We start from the raw sequence: 18,753 nt of genomic DNA on the forward strand, positions 1-18,753 counted from the left end.
ATTGCTCAATTCGTTTTTCGTTGATCGTTAATCTCACTACTCAACTCGTTACTCGTTTCTCATTAAACCCGCTGCTCGTTTCTCATTAAACCCATTGCTCGTTTCTCATTAAGCTTTGTTGCTCGACTCGTTGCTCATTAAACTCGCTAAAATTTTACCTTACTTTTATAACTATAGGTAAAATCTACTAACATTATATAGAGTTTAATATAAACATAAATTAATAAATTTAACTAAAAAACTTATCAAGAGTATGAAACAATTTCTAAATTCCAAAGTAACAATCCACAAATACACCAAATTAACATATTAAAACTAAAGGAACAATCCATACATAAATCAAACTAACATATTAAAAACATTCTTAAAAAAAAAAAATCAACGATACATAATCAATATTAAACATAAGGAAATCAACATCTTTTCAACCCATTCGTTGTTGCTTGCAATCACCAAACTACTAAAAGTTATAAAAGGAATTAACGAGTTGCTTACAAACTTATCGAATCGAGTTGGACTTTACTTGACTCAACTTGTTAAGATCTCAAGTCAAGCTCGAGTTCAAATCGAATCAACCCCAATCGAGCTTTGACCAAATTTTGACCGAGTCAAATTTAAACTACTCACCATTAAGCACCCCTAATCATATGTTTTTAATTGTGCTATCTATTTAATATTGTTTTTTTTTTCTTTTTTCTCTTAGCGGATTGTTGGGTGGCTGCTTTATGAAATAGCTTGACTACTACTTCTAGAATGCTTTATTGATCGAAGTCAATGTTGAAATGAAATAATTTTATACCATTCAATCGTAGTATTTTGCAACCCTTGCCTTTGTTTCAGGTTGAATGATTCTCGTCTTACCTGCAGTTATCAATCTGATATATCATCTGATGTTAATAGAAATGAGCAAAACCGACTAAATAACTGCACATATGGAATAAATGGAAACCCTGAAAATGAATATGAGAATAAGCAAACAGACAACCAGAGATCGCAGGATTGTACGCCTGATTTTAAAGATGTTAATTGGTAAGAAACCTTTGACAGTGTTGCTAGAGACTGGCACTGAATTTTAGCGATGAATGAGGGCTGGGCACGAGCTCAAACCCGACCCAACCATATTGAGTCAATTTTTTTAAACTCAGGTTTGAGTTGAATTAGGTTGAGTTCTTTATATTATAAAATCAAGTCGAGTTCAAATTTAAGATAAAAAAAAACTTAACCTGAAAAAATAAAGTAATTACACCTTATATATTTAAGAAAAATTACAATAATACATTATTATATATTTGTGTGAAATTAAGTGAGTTTTATCTCAAAAGACGAATCAGAGTTCAAGTTGGGTGAAGTCACTCTAAATCCAAGTTAGATCAAATTTGAGGTGAAAGGTGTATTTATATTGGATCAAATCTGAGGTGAAAGGTGTATTTATATTGGATCAAATCGGATTAGCCAGAAATCCAATCCAATGCGGCCCATGTCTTTCCCTATATGAGTCTAGAGAACAGAGATGCTAGTGGAGAAATCTTGGAAGGAAATCCACAAGAAAAATCTTGCTAATGAATCGTCCCTTGAAACTGCAATATAATAATCTACAACTACCTCATATCATTATCCCCCAAGTTGGACGAGGAAGTGGGACCTATGAATTAAAGAATGACTTAGAAAATTTACAAAGGAATCCAAAATCACGGATTAATGGGCAAGAATCTACTTTTAAAGTTGAATAATAGCAGCAGGAGGATCAGGAAACTTCCATTTTAGTAGTTTACCCAATTATCGATTTAAACCAAAGCTTTTTATGCCTCATATCAATTGCAGCAAAATGTTTCCCAAAAAAATCGCTTTCCAAGTTATAGCGGATAGCAAAGTTTAATGTCACAAAACACAATCGAAATATTAAACGGTCAAACAGATTTTCAAAATTTTCCAGACAACACATGAAGATAATCCTTATAATCAAGATTAATACCCTAATAAGGACAAAGACAGCAAAAGAGCACTATAATTATGGAACAAGAGATACCGATCATTCTTCTTCAGCTATCCTTCCCTTCTCACTAACATAGATACCATCAAGGAACTTTCTAATATCCTTGTTCTTCACATGGCATTTCTATTTGAATCAAAGTTAGACCAGACATTCAGTCAGATACATGAGCACAAATGTTAAACATCAGCTTAATGTTCTACTTGTTTTTAAAAACATATACATGGAAAGGCAGGAGAGTACCTGGTTTATCAAAGCTGCTGAGCGTGATACAAGTTCAATATCATTACCATCCAAAACAATTTCATCCTTAACCTTCTCAGATCGAACAATGGATACCCCTTCCAACATATCCACCTTTCGGACCTGACGTTCAACGCAGAAAACAGAGCAACATTAATATAATGTCGGGGAAATAGATGAAACTTATCTAACACATCAACGTGGTATATTTTGGCTACTTAAACCCTAGAACAGCAAAATTTTTATTGAAAAAGTAAAAACAAAAACGTTTGTCCCATTTATCTTCATCCAACAAATATAAGAATTTCATGTAACATCAAGGCCCAAACAAAACTATGTCTATTGTTCTTATATGTAACAATTTAATTCTTTAAAAAACTAAATTTCAGAAAAAAATCAAATGCATGAGATAAATTATACAAAATATAGAATTAACTGAACCACAACAAAAACATGAGAAAATAATTAACGCATGACATCAGCCAAAAAAAAGAATCGACTTGAATACACAATCATGTTAAAATCTAGAGAAAATAAAATTATCAAGTGGAAAAGTGTATGTATATTACTTTGAACAAAAATACAATTACAGATAAAACACAAATCCAATATGGGAAAATATAAAAGCATAATTGAAATAAATTAAGATAAAACAAAAATCCAATATGGGAATATAATTAAAACATACATAAAAAAGGACATGAACAAACGAACAAATAACAATATATATTAACACATTATATAGTGCTTCGAATATTTGAAAAATAACACAAAAAAGAATGTTTTTTATCTTATAGCTAAAAAGGGAAATTATCCCCAAATCATATGCAAACCCCCTTAAGGATATAATTTTATAGCTCCAAGTCCAGCTAAGCATGACTTCAGCTATAATTTTATAGTTCCAAATAACCACAACTTTAGCAATGTCTCACCAAGGTATCCAATCTTCAATTCGACAATCCCATACAATAACATAAATTAACAGTTCCGGATAAATGTGGGAGCAAACAAAAAGATGCTACATTTTTTGCATGTTATATGCTAGCATTGGAATTAATAGGAATTCAGCATTTCAATAGTACCAAAAAAGATTATGTTAAATAAGAAAACTCCAACATGTGATAAAAGTAATAATAAACGCCTTATTCAAACGTAAAGAAAAGGAATTCAATCAACAGTGACAGTGTGGTTTCAATTATATAAGAAAATAAAAAGTGGAAGACAAGAGAGAGAGAGAGAGAGAGGACCTTCTTCTCGCCAAGGAAGTTTCGGATCTCGATGGATTTGCTGCCGTTAGTGATGGAAGCGTTGATTGGAAAGTGAGCGTAAACGAATCGCATCTTGTAACGGTAGCCCTTGGTGACGCCGGTGATGAGATTCTCAACGTGGCTAAGAGCGGTGCGGATGGCGGCGCTAGTCTTCCTGGAGCCGAACCAAGCTTCAATCCGGAGCTTGCGCTTGCCGGTTTCGTCGTCTTTGATGAGATGGAAGTCGAGGTTGAGGTGCTTGAAGTTGCGGGTGAGCTTACCCCTGGGGCCTTCAACCTCGATCATCTTGGCCTTCACTTTGATGTTAACCCCATCGGGGATATCCATTGTCTCTGACGAAAGTATAGTCTTCATTTTCCTTGCTCCCCTCGGCTTCCTTTCGCGGCTTCCAATTCGATGAATGGAACCAATATATATATAGTCTACATAAAAACCCTAATGCCCATACATTAGTTTATTATATATCTACCCGGGGTTCCCTTTTTGGGCCGGGTTTTGTTGTATGATTCATTACTTTTGGTATCGGTTCATCTTGAAGGTGGATGCCTTGCTAGTTTTTTTAACTTTGAAACCATATTGAATTTTATTGAAACCAAAGGATATATAACCTTAACAATACAATCAATTAAAGAATGAATTTAGGGGATTATGACCACCAAAGAGCTCAATCATAAAATAAAATAAAAGAGAAAACTGAAAGACGTAATAAAAATCGATGTCTTGCTAGTTTTAGTTGTACTTTCTCTGCTTGTTGATTTTTTATCTTGTACAATAGTTGTTTGTTAACGTAATTTATTTTATGGATATGTATCAATCTCTACACACAATTTACGGGAGAGATTAAACTGTACTAGAGGGTACAAATGAATTTTTTTTGCTTCGTGAAAAACGTGTTCGTTTCAAACTTAAAAGTATTGTTAGTAAATAATAATTAATTATTCAAATTCCATATTTCGTAATCCTAATAGAATAAAATATCTAAGAAGAATCTAATGTAACATATAATTAATAAATGTTTCCAAAACTTACAAAAACAGTTTGAAATAATTTATAATGTTCAAAATCCAAAATCACATAAATAATACAAATCATCATTTCCAAACAAAAATAAGAATAAAAATTCAAAATAAAATTTTATATTGAATGTAACAATTTTATTTGATAAGTGAAGTGGTTCTCCAAGTACCGATAGACTCAGTGTGAGTATCTAAAAGAAAGAAGCTAAAAGGTGCAAGATATTAACCTTAGTGTGTCTCTAAAGTGCAACAAACACAATTCGATTCAAACAAAAATATTTACAGTCCGAGTCATAATATTCATATCATAATCTGAATCAACCAGTAATAATCATAATCTGAATAAACATCAATAAACTAAATTTGAATGTTATACAAATGATTATGCACTCATCCACCTGCTACACCATCCGAATAGCGACTTTCCCAAAATCACTCTAACTACAATCACACCTTTTGAAGTGAGGTCCACCCAAAAGGCAAAGACCACATAATCGAAAGTGACATTCGTCCCATCGAATAAATGCACTGAAATTCCCCTGTCAAAATCTAATCCAATATGACATGCAAAATGACATATATATCCTATTTCCGATTCGAATAAAAATATTACATAATCAAATATTCCAAAGCATATATTTTGATTTCGATAATTCATTACAATCACATATTATGTATGCACAACATATATTTCGACTCCGACAATTCAACATGCATCATATGACATTTTTTTAAATTACATTAAACACAATCAATTTTCACAATTAAACATACTTTAAATTAAATTCACAATCAATCAAACCAGAAAACAATTAATCAATACAAATATAACACTGAATAGAGTCATAATGGGTCGATGATTCCCACAATCAACTTTATCAATGGGTCGAACTGAATCAACTCCTACACTGAAATAATAATAATTACTATTCTATTGAGGTAATGAGGTCAAACTAAATTTACTACTTTTCACTAACTCACAAACAATTCTCGAAATTCCAGTTGGTTTAAAATTAGTGGGTAGTGACAAAGAGCGATAACTTCATTCTCGACTTGATTCCTCCTTCAAAAATTACAACATCCAATTAAAATCTCAATCAACAATTTTTCGGACACCTTACATGAAAATGACATAATAATATTTTTTCTGATTCGAAACAAGGATCCGACAATGGGATTTTGGTTTAAATATGGGGGCTACCGAGTAAAACGTGACTGCCAACGTCAGGTCTTCACCGGTAGCAACCCGATTAACCGATGAATCTCACAGTCACTTAGTCGAGGCCTAAAACGACCGGAAACAAGCGACAAGGTGGTGACAAGGGTGCGGCATCAACTTCAACGGCCAATTGGGGTGTTTCCCAGGCTCAAAATCGATCGATTAAACCTTCCCACGTGAAGCCCCAACCACGGCAAAGCCAAGAACGGCCATGGACAGCCCCGAACGATGATGACTCGAGAGTTCAATGCTTATTTACCTTGCCTGAACACGAACATCGGTGACCACTCGACTAGGCGATGAGGCTGGGAAAGAGATTCAATTGATCGGTTGTTATCGACGACTTGTTTTGGAGTGAACGAATGTGAAACGAGACGAGCAGCGGTGGTGAACAAAAGAAAAGAAAGAAAGGGAAAAAATATAACAGGCGGCCGCTCGGGCTTTAAAATCCAAGGTTAAACTTGTTATTGTAAAATAAATGGGTAAATCAATATGTTAGTTCTCAAATTCTCTTAGGGTTTTGGAAATAGTCTGTATCTTTTTCATGCATTGCATTTTTATCTATATTTTTTATTTTTTGACTGCCGGAGGTCTTCTACGGAAGCTACTCTCAACCTGGCGTTGGGGGCAGCCTACTACCCTACCTCCCCCTTACTCCATTGCATATGGGAATTGGGTTTTGTTGTTGTTGTTGTTGTCGTCTGTATCTTTTTCAGTTTTTCAATTTGATCACAAAAGTTGAATTAGGGATTTGAAAGAAAATCCCTAAATTTATGGAGTTTCGAATTTGGGAAAAAAACGAGGTGTTACAATTCTTGCCTCCTTAAAAAAAATTCATCCTTGAAATTTATCGGAATGGAAATTGAATGAACAAAGAAAGTACCCATAATTTCATCTTACTCATCTTGATCCTCATATATTCAAGTATCATAAACCAACTCATACTGCTTCACTGCATATCTAACTAAACTTCTACTTGAGCTAGTCTACCCCTACTAATTGAACCAAAACTATTATCTTGCTCACTACCTCAAATCTCTGTCTAAACTAACCTTAATATTTACATTTATTGATTGATAATTGAGAACTCCTATGAGGTGACATAGTGAACTATCTACCAAAAGAGAAAAACCTAAGATCTGAGTTGATACTTGGAATTCCAAATTAAAATATTTATTTATCCTTTTTAAAATAAAAATAAAAAAGTAATAATTTATTTATCCCAAAAGTTCTCATTTTTACCCGAAAATATTTATGTGCATTCAAGTATAATTTTTTTAAAAAACTTTTGTGGTCGAGCTCCATAATTTGAGGGTTTAACCATACTCTAATATGAATAAATGTAGCTCACTTAGCCCGACCTAAAGAAATAGATTGAATCTAGAGGGAAAAATTGAATTCTTTTTCCCTCATGAAAAACGTGTTTGTTCCAAACTTAAAAATATCATTAGTAAATAAGTATAAATTCCTCAAATTCAAATATTTTGTACTCTTAATAGAATAAATTTTTCGAGAAAAATCTAATGTAAAAAATAATTAATAAATGTTTCCGAAACATGCAAAAATAGCTCGAAAAATTTATAATGTCCAAATCCAAAATCACATAAATAATATAAATAATAATTCCCATATAAAAATATGAATAAAAATATGAATAAAAATTTGAAATACAAAATTTTATACTCAATGTAACAATTTTATCTTACAAGTGAAGTGGTTCTCCAAGTACATATTCTCCTAAGTATAAGTAAATGAAAGAAAGAAGTTAAGGAGGTGTAAGCTATTAAACTTAGTGTGTCTCTAAAGTGTAACAAACACAAGTCAAAATACAATTTGATTCAAACAAAAATATTCACAGTCCAAGTCATAATATTCATCTCATAGTCCGAATCAACCAATAATAATCATAACCCAAATCAAATAGTCATAAACTAAATTTGAATGATATGCAAATGATTATGCACCCATCTTCTTGTCACACCATTTGAAGAGTGGGTTCTCCAAAACCACTCTAACTACAACCACACCATTCGAAGTAGGGTCTACCACAAAGGCAAAGGCCACAAAATTCGAAAGTAATATTCACTTCGTCGAGTGAATGCATGAACTTCCACTATCAAAATCCAACCCAATATGACATGCAAAATGACATTCGTATCCGATTTTCGATCCAATCCGAATAAAAGTATTACATAATCAAATATTCCAATGCATAATTTTATTTTAATAGTTTGTTACAATCATATATTATGTATGCACAACAGATATTTCAACTCCGAAAGTTCAACATCATATTACATTTTTCTAATTACATTAAACACCATCAATTTGTACAATCAGACATGCTTTCAATTAAATTTACAATCAACGAAACAAGAAAGCAACTAATCAATACAAATAGCACTGAATAGAGACACTATGTCAATGATTCCCACAGTCAACTCTATCAATGGGTCGAACTGAATAAACTCCTAGACCAAAATAATAATAATTACTATTCTATCGAGGTAACAAGGTCAAACTAAATTTACTACTTTTCACTAACCCAAAACCAGTTCTCGAAATTCCAGTCGGTTCAAAATTAGTGGGTAACAATGGAGAGTGATAATTTCATTCTCTATTCGATTCCTCCTGCAAAAAAAGTACAACATCCGATTAAAATCTCAATCAATGATTTTCTAAACACTTTACATTAAAATGACGTAATAATATTTTTTTCATTCGAAACAAGAATCTAACAATGGGATTTTGGTTTAAATATGAGGGATGCCAATACGATTAAGATAGGACTATCGATGTCGAGTCTTCACCGGCAGCAACTCAATTAACCGATGACACTCACAGTCACTTAGTCGAGGCTTAAAACGACCGGAAGCATGTGACAAGGTGGTAGCAAGGGTGTGGCAGCAGCTTCCACGGCTAATTGGGGTGCTGCCTAGGCTCAAAATCGGTCGATTAGCCTTCCCACGTGAAGCCCCAACCACTACAAAGTTAAGAACGGCCACGGACAGCCCCGAACGATGATGACTAAAGAGTTTGATGCTTATCTACCTTACCTTAACATGATCGATGGTGACCACTCGACTAGATAATGAGACCGAGAAAGAGATTCGATCGATCGGTTGTCATCAATGACTTGTCTTGGAGTGAATGATAGTTAAACGAGAGGGGCAGCGGTGGTGAACAAAAGAAAAGAATGGTGAAAAATGTAACAGGCGGCCGCTCGGATTTTTAAAAGGCATAATGTAAACAAATACCCCTAACGTTTGTCACTTTCCTATTGATTCGTATTAGCAAGAATGAATAAAAGAATCTTACTTGCGTGGAAGGGGACTCGAACCTGGGGTAAGGGCTTAAAATAAGATAACCATTGCCACTAGGCCAAGCATGCTATTCACTTATAAAGTGAAACAAAAGATTATTTAACCCATATTATATTTTCAGTTTAATTAAACCAGAAAGTTTTGGATTTCAGCCGTTCCGGCAGCTGTCCTAGTTTTTCTAGACTGCCATTGCAGAGATTGAAAGAGAAAAAGTTTTTTCTTTTTTATTTATTTATTTTTTTTCTTTCTTCACTCGAGAGGGTGTAAATCAACATTTGTGGAGATGTCCGTTGCGGATATTGCTTGGAGGCGGGTTAGTCAAGAAACGATTCGCTCGTTAAAGATTACTGCATAAAAGGTGGTAATGTTTTGCATTTGGTCTTAAAACTTTCTGATCTTTTGCTCATCACTGTACAGTCGAGTTGCTTTAAGGAATTTGAACTTCAAATTGATCGGAATAGAAATGTTGGGTATTTGAAACAAATGATTGCCATTAAAGGGAAGGGATTTATGGATGTTTATGAACAAGAAATATTTTTTCATGGAGAAAAAGTAGATTACTAGAGGTTAGTTGATGATCTATGCAAAGATAATGATGCTGTGATTCATTTGGTGGTCCACAAATCAGCCAAAGTTTAATAGGGAGGATTCAAAGCGAAGAAGAAACACTGAGAGAAGATCAGTGCAAACATGTATTTCCTAAAGCTATGGCTGTCATCTTCATGAAACAAAGCAACTTATATTTCCAAAACAATATCTGCAAATAAGAACAAAAAGAATAAAGTTAAACATTCATTGATTTCAAATTAAGATTTGAGTTCTTCAAGCGTATATGTTTGTTTATATCAACTTACATTTAGAATCTGTTTTCACCCATTTACTTCCATCGTCTGCCTTTTCTGTCTTGTCATCTCCATTGATAGTCCTGGCAATATGAGCACTGCTCTCTAGGGATTTCTTGGTAGTCAATTTGTTGCCATGGTTTTGTGGATATATCTTCTTGTGAAGTATAGTTTTCAACATCTGGAAATTAACAGCTCAAAACGTTTAATTATACTTGATTAACAATGTGATTTACTAATGTGATTGATGTGTTTTTTAAGTACCTTCTCCATTCTTGACTCCAGGGCTGGGTCCCTTAAACTAATGGGAGCCGGTGAGAATCCATTTATACAAACGAACATCTTCTTTAAAAGAAACAATAATGATTTCTTCCCTATTGCAGCTTTGGAGTTATCCAAGCTTACATCTTTCCATCTACTGTGGACTAAACTGGTGCTGCAGTGGTCATCGGAGAATCCAGTACTGCAAAACCTTTCTTCAACAGGAGCTTTAGGATCAGTCGATTACGGTGGTGGTTCGACGTGTTCTTGAAATATCAAGTTGAACTCTTTCTGAAGCTTCCCTACTTCTTCTGGTGTAAGGCCGTGTAGATGATTAACATGAATATCTTGTTGTGGATTTGGTTTCTCTGGTTCTTGTTTGATTTTGTTGCCGAATGTTTCGATTGCTAGCAGTCCATGAGGCCATTCGCTGAACTTTTCTTTGCAAGGCTGTTGCGGGGTGGTGCCTGTAAGATGACGACGACTATGATGATCAACAACGAAGATCAAACATGTTGGAGACAAAAACATGTATGGGGTGGTGTCTTTAGAAGAAGTGCACAAGATCACTGTGCTCGATATAAGAATGGTGAATGCTGATAGGCATGCTAGGAATATCTTGATCGGGAAAGGGGACGATGACCGGACCGTTCGATATAAGAAGTGCACAAAAACTTATCGGAGACATATCTACTGGAACGGCTGAAATCCAAAACTTTATGGTTTAATGAACATTTAATATGAGTTAAATAATCATTTGTTTCATTATATAGCTGAATAACATGCTTGGCCTGGTGGCAAGGGCCATCTTATTTCATGCCCTTGTCCAAGGTTTGAGTCATTTTTCATGCAAGTAAGTGCCTTTTATTTATTCTTGCCAATACGCACCAATAAAAATTACTGAAGTGTCAATTTCACGTCCTCTGATCTTTTAGGGTTTTTGAAAAAGTTTGCATCTTTTTCAGTTTTGCAATTTAGTCAAAAAATTGAATTAGGGATTTGAAAGAAAATCCCTAAATTTCTTGGGTTTCAGATTTGGGAAAAAATCGAGGTGTTACAATTCTCCCCTCCTTAAAGAAAATTTCGTCATTGAAATTTATCGGAATGGAAATTCAATGAACAAAGAAAGTACCCTTAATTTCATCTTACTCATCTCGTTCTTTATATCTTCGAGTATCATAGACCAACTCAGGTTGCTTCACTGCATATCTAACTGAACTTCTACTTGAGCTAGTCTACCCCTACTAACTGAGCCAAAACTAATATATTGCTCACAACCTCAAATTTCTGTATAAACTGACCTTAATCTTTACATTTATTGATTACTAATAGAGGGGGTGACATAGTGAACTTTCTACCAAAAGAGAAAAACCTAATATCTGAGTTCATACTTAGAATCCATAATTAAAATATTTATTTATTCTCTTCAAAATAAAAAATAAAAAAGTAATAATTTATTTATCCAAAAAAGTCTCATTTTTACTCGAAAATATTTATATGCATTCAAATATAATTTTTTAAAAACCTTTTGTGGTTGAGCTCCACAATCTGAGGGTTGAACCAGACTCTAATACCAATAAATGTAGATCACTTAACCCGACCTAGAAGAAATAGATCGAATATAGAGGCCACAATTGAATTCTTTTTCCCTAATGAAAAACGTGTTCGTTCCAAACATAAAAATATCGTTAGTAAATAAGCATCATTTCCTAAAATTCAATATTTCATACTCTTAATAGAATAAAATATATGAGAAAAATCAATGTAACAAATAATTAATAAATGTTCCCGAAACATGCAAAAACAATTCGAAGTAAATTATAATGTCCAAATCCAAAATCACATAAATAATAATTCCCAAATAAAAATATAAAAAAATTGAAATAAAATTTTATACTGAATGTAACAATTTTATCTTATAAGTGAAATGGTTCTCCAAGTACAGATTCACCTAAGTACAAGTAAATGAAAGAAAGAAGCCAAGGGGTGTAAGCTATTAATGCATGTGCAATGTACTATGCTATGAGACTTAAAACTGTGCAAGTATACGCAATCGAACAAGTAATATAGTAGTGAGTGAGTATTGTATCTACAGGGATCAGATGGATTTCCAAGTTAAGATAATGCACTAAAATTCTAACTAATATAGTATAGTGTGGTATGAACAAGTGAGTTGGAAATCTTGTGGAAAATATTTAAGTGAAGCGTTGAGGTAAACAATAATATAATGCTATGGCAAAATTGTGTTGAGAACTGGGTATATAAGATAAGTCAACGATACGACCTCGCATATGTGAAACTCTCAAGAAGGATAAATGACTGAGTCTATATTAGAATCCTATGTCTTGTCCTTAATGAATTCTTTAGCAATTTCCAATTAATACAATGCTCGATAGACTTTACTAAGGTGTTTCTAGGCTATCTCTAGTAAGAAACCTGACAGTGAAAATACTACAACAATACCTCTCAATGTGAACCCTAGCATGATACTGTCGATTAAGCCCTACTCCTTTTAGTCTTTAAAACCCTCTCCTTATCTCTAAGGTGGATTAGAACCTCACTATCCTAGTTTAACTCCATTTCTCACGTCGATCTAGCCTAACTCTCTCAATATTAAGCATATATACTTAAAAAATGGCCAACTCTCAAAAGCTCTTACATGTCTAAGAAATTAAAATATAAACAATGAGTAAAGCGTGTATATAAACTACAATCATAAATGAATATTTGTCATTAAATGAATATTTTATTCATTTAAGCTTAAATTAAAGGTAAATTAACATAAAATTAAAGGAAAATTTCGTGAAGATTGCTATTTTCCAACCACCATTGCTGTGAACTCCATCCTAAGGTAAGAGAAATTGTTTTTTGAGCAATTTCCTTTGGATTTTGGATTATGCCGTGAAATATAAAATTGTTTTACGCGAAAAATGCTATCATTTGGTACCAATATTGCATGCTAATCTTGCTTGTGTTCAAAGATCCCAAATTTTAGGGTTTTTGTTCACACTAGGGTTTATGAAATTGATGAAGGATTTTGATGTTTTTGAGGTTGTAGAATCATATACAAGCATGATTGTTGATTAAAATCATTTGTACATGGCTATATAAGCCTATGTTGAATTCAGCTAAATACTAGCTTTTGGGGAAATATATATTTTGATGAAATTAAGTTAGGGTTTGATTATAGAGGTATTGAAGTGTTGAATAGAGGTTGGTTTCATGCTCGAATCAAGTGAAAATTATGAGATTTACACCCCTAAAGCATTCGACCATGAGGAAATAGGTTGAGAAAAATTGTGGAAAAATTACCATGGCTTAGAAATGATATTTGGAAGGTTCTACAAGCCTTATAAATTTTTTTGGGCCAAAGTGTAATTTTTCAAAAGTTGAGGGACCTATTTGATAATTTTGAAAAGTGATGGGCTGATTGTGTAGTTACAAAATAATTGATTTAAATTATTGGAAATTTCTGTTTGAGGGCTGAAATTAAATTTAGAATGTGATATTAAACCATTTTGGAAATTTGGAAAAGTTCAAGTATAAAATGGTGAATATTGAGAACGTTAGTGGCTTAAGTGGTAATTATGGTATTGTTGAGATATTGAGTTGTAAGTTTAATGCTGGAAATTTATTGGGCTTATTTGGGCTTGAATTGAAGAATTTATGGAAAGGGCCCATTTTGAATAAAAAGGAAAAGTTAAGATGAATTTTAAAAGAATTAGGAAATAATGGTACTTTTGAGTATTATTATTTTGTATAAATGTTAGTAAGGATACTAATATTGTATTTTATTATTGTATATGCTTTGTATGGATGCTTGTGTAGATCATGATCAAATTCGTGATACAAGCAAAATGAAGGCAAGGAAAAAAATTCAAGAATAATTGGATTCAAATAGTAAGGCATAATAGTGAGGCATATCAAGTGAATGCATTTATTATGTACTTATATGATATGAGGATGACTTGCAATGAGCCAACCTCGAATATTATTTATAAAAGCATGTTTTACCGTATTTTGAAATATTTTCATAAAGTTTATGAAAATGATTTTACAAATAATTTTAGGGTATGAACTACCCTAAAAATAGATGGATGAACTTTTACATTATTTTAAGAATTATTGATGTTTCAGAATAAATGTTTAATCTGGGAATTTGATTTAAAGGCCTATTGTATGTGTATTGAGAGTCGTAGGTGCATTTCGACATACTTTGTGTATGATGGTTATCGATCGATTTTGTTTAATGTATATGTTGCATTTTCGTATCAGTACTTTGTGTACTTTCGGCACTATATGTGCACCTATGGTATTCATAATAAGTTTATGAATTACCATTTCGTTACACTAGTATAGTGTTGCTGTCACTATATAACCTATGCTTTCATTTAGCACTTATCTGCAACTCATGTACCTTGCAATCTCATTTGACATACATTGGGCAAATAAATGGATATTTTGGAAAATACTGATTGATAGGTATGTTGGACATACTAAATATCGTTTCGCAGGTTATTTGAAATAAAATTGGTTTACCAAGTCATTTTTATGTATTATTATGATTTATACGATTAAATTCATATTTTGATGTTTTATCACATACTTATGTTTTGGTTATGCCTCATTTATATTATTATGCCTCACTGAGTGTATATTTAGCATGTGATGATTTTCACGCGTAGGTAATAGCTTACGATAGAAGTGAGGGGTGCAATTGATATCATCTATCAAGGATTGCCTCATCAGTAACAATATGACATCTCTAGATGTTTATTTTGATATTACTAGTTGGCATGTACTTAGATATGTGGTGATGCTCTGATAAGATACTTCACATTTAGTTGTATTTTTATATTATGTTTGAACTTAAACTACTATTTGATGGATTTTAATTATTATTATATATACATCTATTTGAAGAATGTTTTATAAACTATATTATTAAATTGTTTTATTTAAAGAAACAAAATTTTACTGGTTTCCAAGTACGAAAATGTTTTAAAAGTCATGTGACATCTGTGACTCTTGTACGGGGACGTATATGGTAAATGGGTGTTACAACAGTAATATAACATAGAATTTCAGCCCTCAGAAACAAGTGTCTTCAACATGTTAAACTTGTTAAGAATTCAAGAACTTTTCCCTAGAACAAGATGCTCTACATGTGCGTGCATGATTGTATCCAATCTATGCTTAACGAAGTTAGAGATATTTTAATCAAGTTCTCTATTCTGCTGTAGCATTTATTTAACCATTAAGCACAATTTTACTCCCATTTCCTTACGATTCAATTTTTTGTACTACTATGAAGGGAGTCAGCCTATCACACCTACTTTCCAAGACTTGAAAATGAAGTGGAGAAAACACCACATTCCCTATCCTATTGAGTAGAGTCATCCTGTGACTACTTTCATTCACTTATATGTTATAGCTGCCATTTATTCAAGGGGTTTCCAGGCAATGCCATAGCAAAGAGGAGTGTCCCTCTACAGTTATGCCGTTAAAATTTTTAATAAACACAAGGGAGTTTAATTTAGGCTTTCAAGCTATCATTTATCATTTTAGTTCATTAACAACTATTTATGCTACGATGTGCAAAAGTTCTTTCATAGAAAATTTCTAATGTCCTTAAGCATAGAAAGCATACAATCATGTATTGATTTGAACGCAAACAGTCAAGTCCTAATGTTGGTTATATTATTCTCAACAGTAATTTAAATTCATTCACAGCTACTAAAAAAATTCATCATTATTGTGCATCATCAATTTATTCCAAAAATCAACTTAAACCTAACTAATGCTGTTGCAAAAATTTTGCTAACAATTATCAATGCAAAGACCTAACTATGAATACTACCTCCCCCAAACTTAAAGGATGCAATATCCTCAAGGCATGAAAACTAAATTAAAATTAAGCTAAATGAAATGCACTACGAGGTACCTTGACTAATATCTAATTTGATGGTGGTGGGGTCATTTTTCTCACCAAATACTTGACTCGTTGCTTCCTTGGCTTGGTAATAGGCTATTCAGGTTTTAAGGTAGTGGGTGATGGCATGTATTCCTTAGATTCCTTAGGTGGAGAAGTCCAAACGTGATCGACTATTCTCTTTAAGTGACGTTTGGTCAGAGGTTTGCAAATCGCTATGGCATTTGTGCAGAAGGGGGAACATCATTATCAATCTCATCGTTTGTGCCAACAACAAATGGGTCTTCTTCTTAAATGGGTACAACATCCATGAGGTATTTTCCCTTGGAAAACATGCTAGGGAATTTGTTCCAATAAAAAACTAATATTAAAATTAAACAATAAAGAAATAAAGTAAAGAAAAACAAACAAACAAACAAACACAACAAAACAAAAATTGCTATAGCAAAAAAAAAGTTGAAGGGATGCAAACTCAAAAATATTATGAATTGCTATGGTGATTTTGTCGCGTTCAATTGGAGCACCAATATAGACCAAAATACGTCAAACATATAATAGTTCCACTTTTGGTATATTTTTCTTGGGCATTTTGTGTCTTTTACATCTGTTCGTCGTCCCTTGGTATCCACCAAAAGATTTTATAAAAAAATTGGATATCCTTGAAGAGTGTTAGCCAATAGAAATCATATTGTAGAACCTTTTTAGTATTCCTTGCTCCTCCAAAGTGTTCTCCACATGAAGCTGAATGATAGTGGAATATGACCCCTTTTTGCTCTTTTTTTTGTAGCATCTTTTAATCATTTGGTCAACAAATTCTTTGAAGAGTTAGGGGTCATCCCATTGATAATAGCAAACATTGTGCATGAACTTGTTATTTCCTTGGCTAATTAAATCAGGAGGAAAAATACCACTATCGAGAAAATTGATAATGTTAACATACCACAAAAATGCTGTGGCAAATAATAATTTCTCATCATGAAATTCTTCATTAATCTCTAATGCATTCCTTAGTTATTTTATAATTTTTAGACTAGAAATATGGGTAGCTACTTGGTTTTCAATGACTTTCAAATCAGTAATGGTCCAACCTAAAACCTTTATATGTTGAGCTAAAATATGAATCAAAATACTCTCTTGCTCAGACTTAAGATTACTAAAAATATTTAAAGCTAAGTTCTCATCAAAACCCAAATAATCATATTAAACATGTGAAGGTAAGGGCTTTAACTCTAACGTGGGTGAGTGCACAATTAAGGGTTTGAAAGGAGTAAATTCAGTGAAATCCAAGGGTTCGATTTTTGCACCTGGTATAGATATGAGTAAGCTAGACTAATTTATCTCCTGTGGATATTCCTTGTACTCCTCATTGTATTCTTCATCAAGCTTAAAGTAATTATCATTGTGAAAATATCTCTGCATAAAAAATTTTCAGCTTCCTCTTCCATCATAGATTCCACATCTTGAAACAATTGACACTCCCTAGATTCATCAACAATTTTGAGAGTGTTGAAGACATTGAAATTTATCCTTTGCTCATCCACTCCTGATGGCGGAGGTTTATATTTTGTTGTGGCAATATTTTGCATGTCTTTATTGGGTTTGCTTGTTAAACCCTCAGCCTTGTCTTCCATCGAAGGTGAGTCTTCGTGCATATCTGGATCTTCATGCACAATCTCATAGCTGGGTTCCCCGAGTGTCTCCCCCTAAACTTAGCTTCTTTGGTGATCTGGATGCCACTTAGTAAGGTGAATGCACTACATTGCTCATTAAAAATATCAAAATAATATTTCTAACCTCAAACTAACTTTCTTCAAATTTTTGTAAACTTTCGATTCAATCTGGTTATCTGAATATTTTACCAAACTTTATCGCTTAATAACTTCTTACAAAAATTATGGATCAAAAATTAAATTCCATAGAGAATCCATTCTTAAGGATGATCTATTTATTTATGAAATCAAGATTATTTTTGAGAAAATGATCACTTTGGTCCTTAAACTTTTCCAAAATTTTAGCTTAGTAACCAAATTTCACAATTTCGATTTAACATGGAAAATACACTTTAGTTCCACAAATCTAAGTTAAATTTCATCATTCTAAATTGTTGAAATAATATTTTCTACCTTTCTCTATCATCCTTAAGAATTTCTCAAAATTCTGATTTGATCTAATTATCCGAATTCTTATCAGAGTTTACTGCTTTATAAGTTTTAATACAAATCCCGAATCACAATTTTGATTCCGTTAATTTTGAAGTAAACTATTCATTTACGGGTCAAAATATATAGCTTTTGAAAATTACAATTTTGGTCCCTAAAGTTTTCAAAAATTTATACTTTAGCCACCATACTTTTAGAACATACATTTTGGTCACTATCTAAAATTTGGGGTATTACAATTTTCCCCCTTAAAGAAATGTCATCCTCAAATTTTAAACACATATCAGAGTAGAACAATAAGGAAACTACATTCTTATATTCTCTTCTCTTTTCCAAACTTCCTCGATCTTATGCTTTACTAAGGAAAATAAAACTTTTACAAACGAGTTCATCTTGTTCCTTTGTCTTTTGACTTTATGTGCTAATATCTTTACTATTTTTCTCCATTTATCAAATCTATTTGTATCTTCTTTGAGTTAATAATTCTAAAGCTTAGTTTC

The 18,753-nt window shown here is 32.7% G+C and overlaps 2 protein-coding genes across 3 annotated transcripts in view; both read right to left on the bottom strand.

Annotated features, from left to right (window-relative positions):
• Nucleotides 1-1,828: 1,828 nt before the first annotated feature.
• LOC120158573 (60S ribosomal protein L9-like) overlaps nucleotides 1,829-18,753 on the bottom strand; it is a 30,459-nt gene continuing 13,534 nt past the window's right edge. Inside the window, exons 2-5 of one of the 2 annotated variants that reach the window (XM_039169400.1) lie at nucleotides 15,436-15,444; nucleotides 3,481-3,868; nucleotides 2,234-2,356; nucleotides 1,829-2,116 (exon numbers count right to left, since the gene is read on the bottom strand). In XM_039169400.1, coding sequence (XP_039025331.1) covers nucleotides 2,030-2,116; nucleotides 2,234-2,356; nucleotides 3,481-3,855 — 585 coding nt within the window. In that variant the 5' untranslated portion in view covers nucleotides 3,856-3,868; nucleotides 15,436-15,444 and the 3' untranslated portion in view covers nucleotides 1,829-2,029. The remainder of the gene's footprint in view (nucleotides 2,117-2,233; nucleotides 2,357-3,480; nucleotides 3,869-15,435; nucleotides 15,445-18,753) is intronic. The other variant, XM_039169401.1, reaches the window with a different exon arrangement.
• LOC120158740 (protein NEGATIVE GRAVITROPIC RESPONSE OF ROOTS-like) overlaps nucleotides 9,797-18,753 on the bottom strand; it is a 31,576-nt gene continuing 22,619 nt past the window's right edge. The window contains exons 2-5 of the mRNA XM_039169519.1: nucleotides 10,410-10,646; nucleotides 10,166-10,364; nucleotides 9,914-10,082; nucleotides 9,797-9,816 (exon numbers count right to left, since the gene is read on the bottom strand). Of these exons, the coding sequence (XP_039025450.1) occupies nucleotides 9,797-9,816; nucleotides 9,914-10,082; nucleotides 10,166-10,364; nucleotides 10,410-10,646 (625 nt within the window). The remainder of the gene's footprint in view (nucleotides 9,817-9,913; nucleotides 10,083-10,165; nucleotides 10,365-10,409; nucleotides 10,647-18,753) is intronic.

This window comes from Hibiscus syriacus, unplaced genomic scaffold (genome assembly GCF_006381635.1).
Source record: "Hibiscus syriacus cultivar Baekdansim isolate YM2019G1 unplaced genomic scaffold, ASM638163v2 tig00111330_pilon, whole genome shotgun sequence".
Classification (NCBI taxonomy): domain Eukaryota; kingdom Viridiplantae; phylum Streptophyta; class Magnoliopsida; order Malvales; family Malvaceae; genus Hibiscus; species Hibiscus syriacus.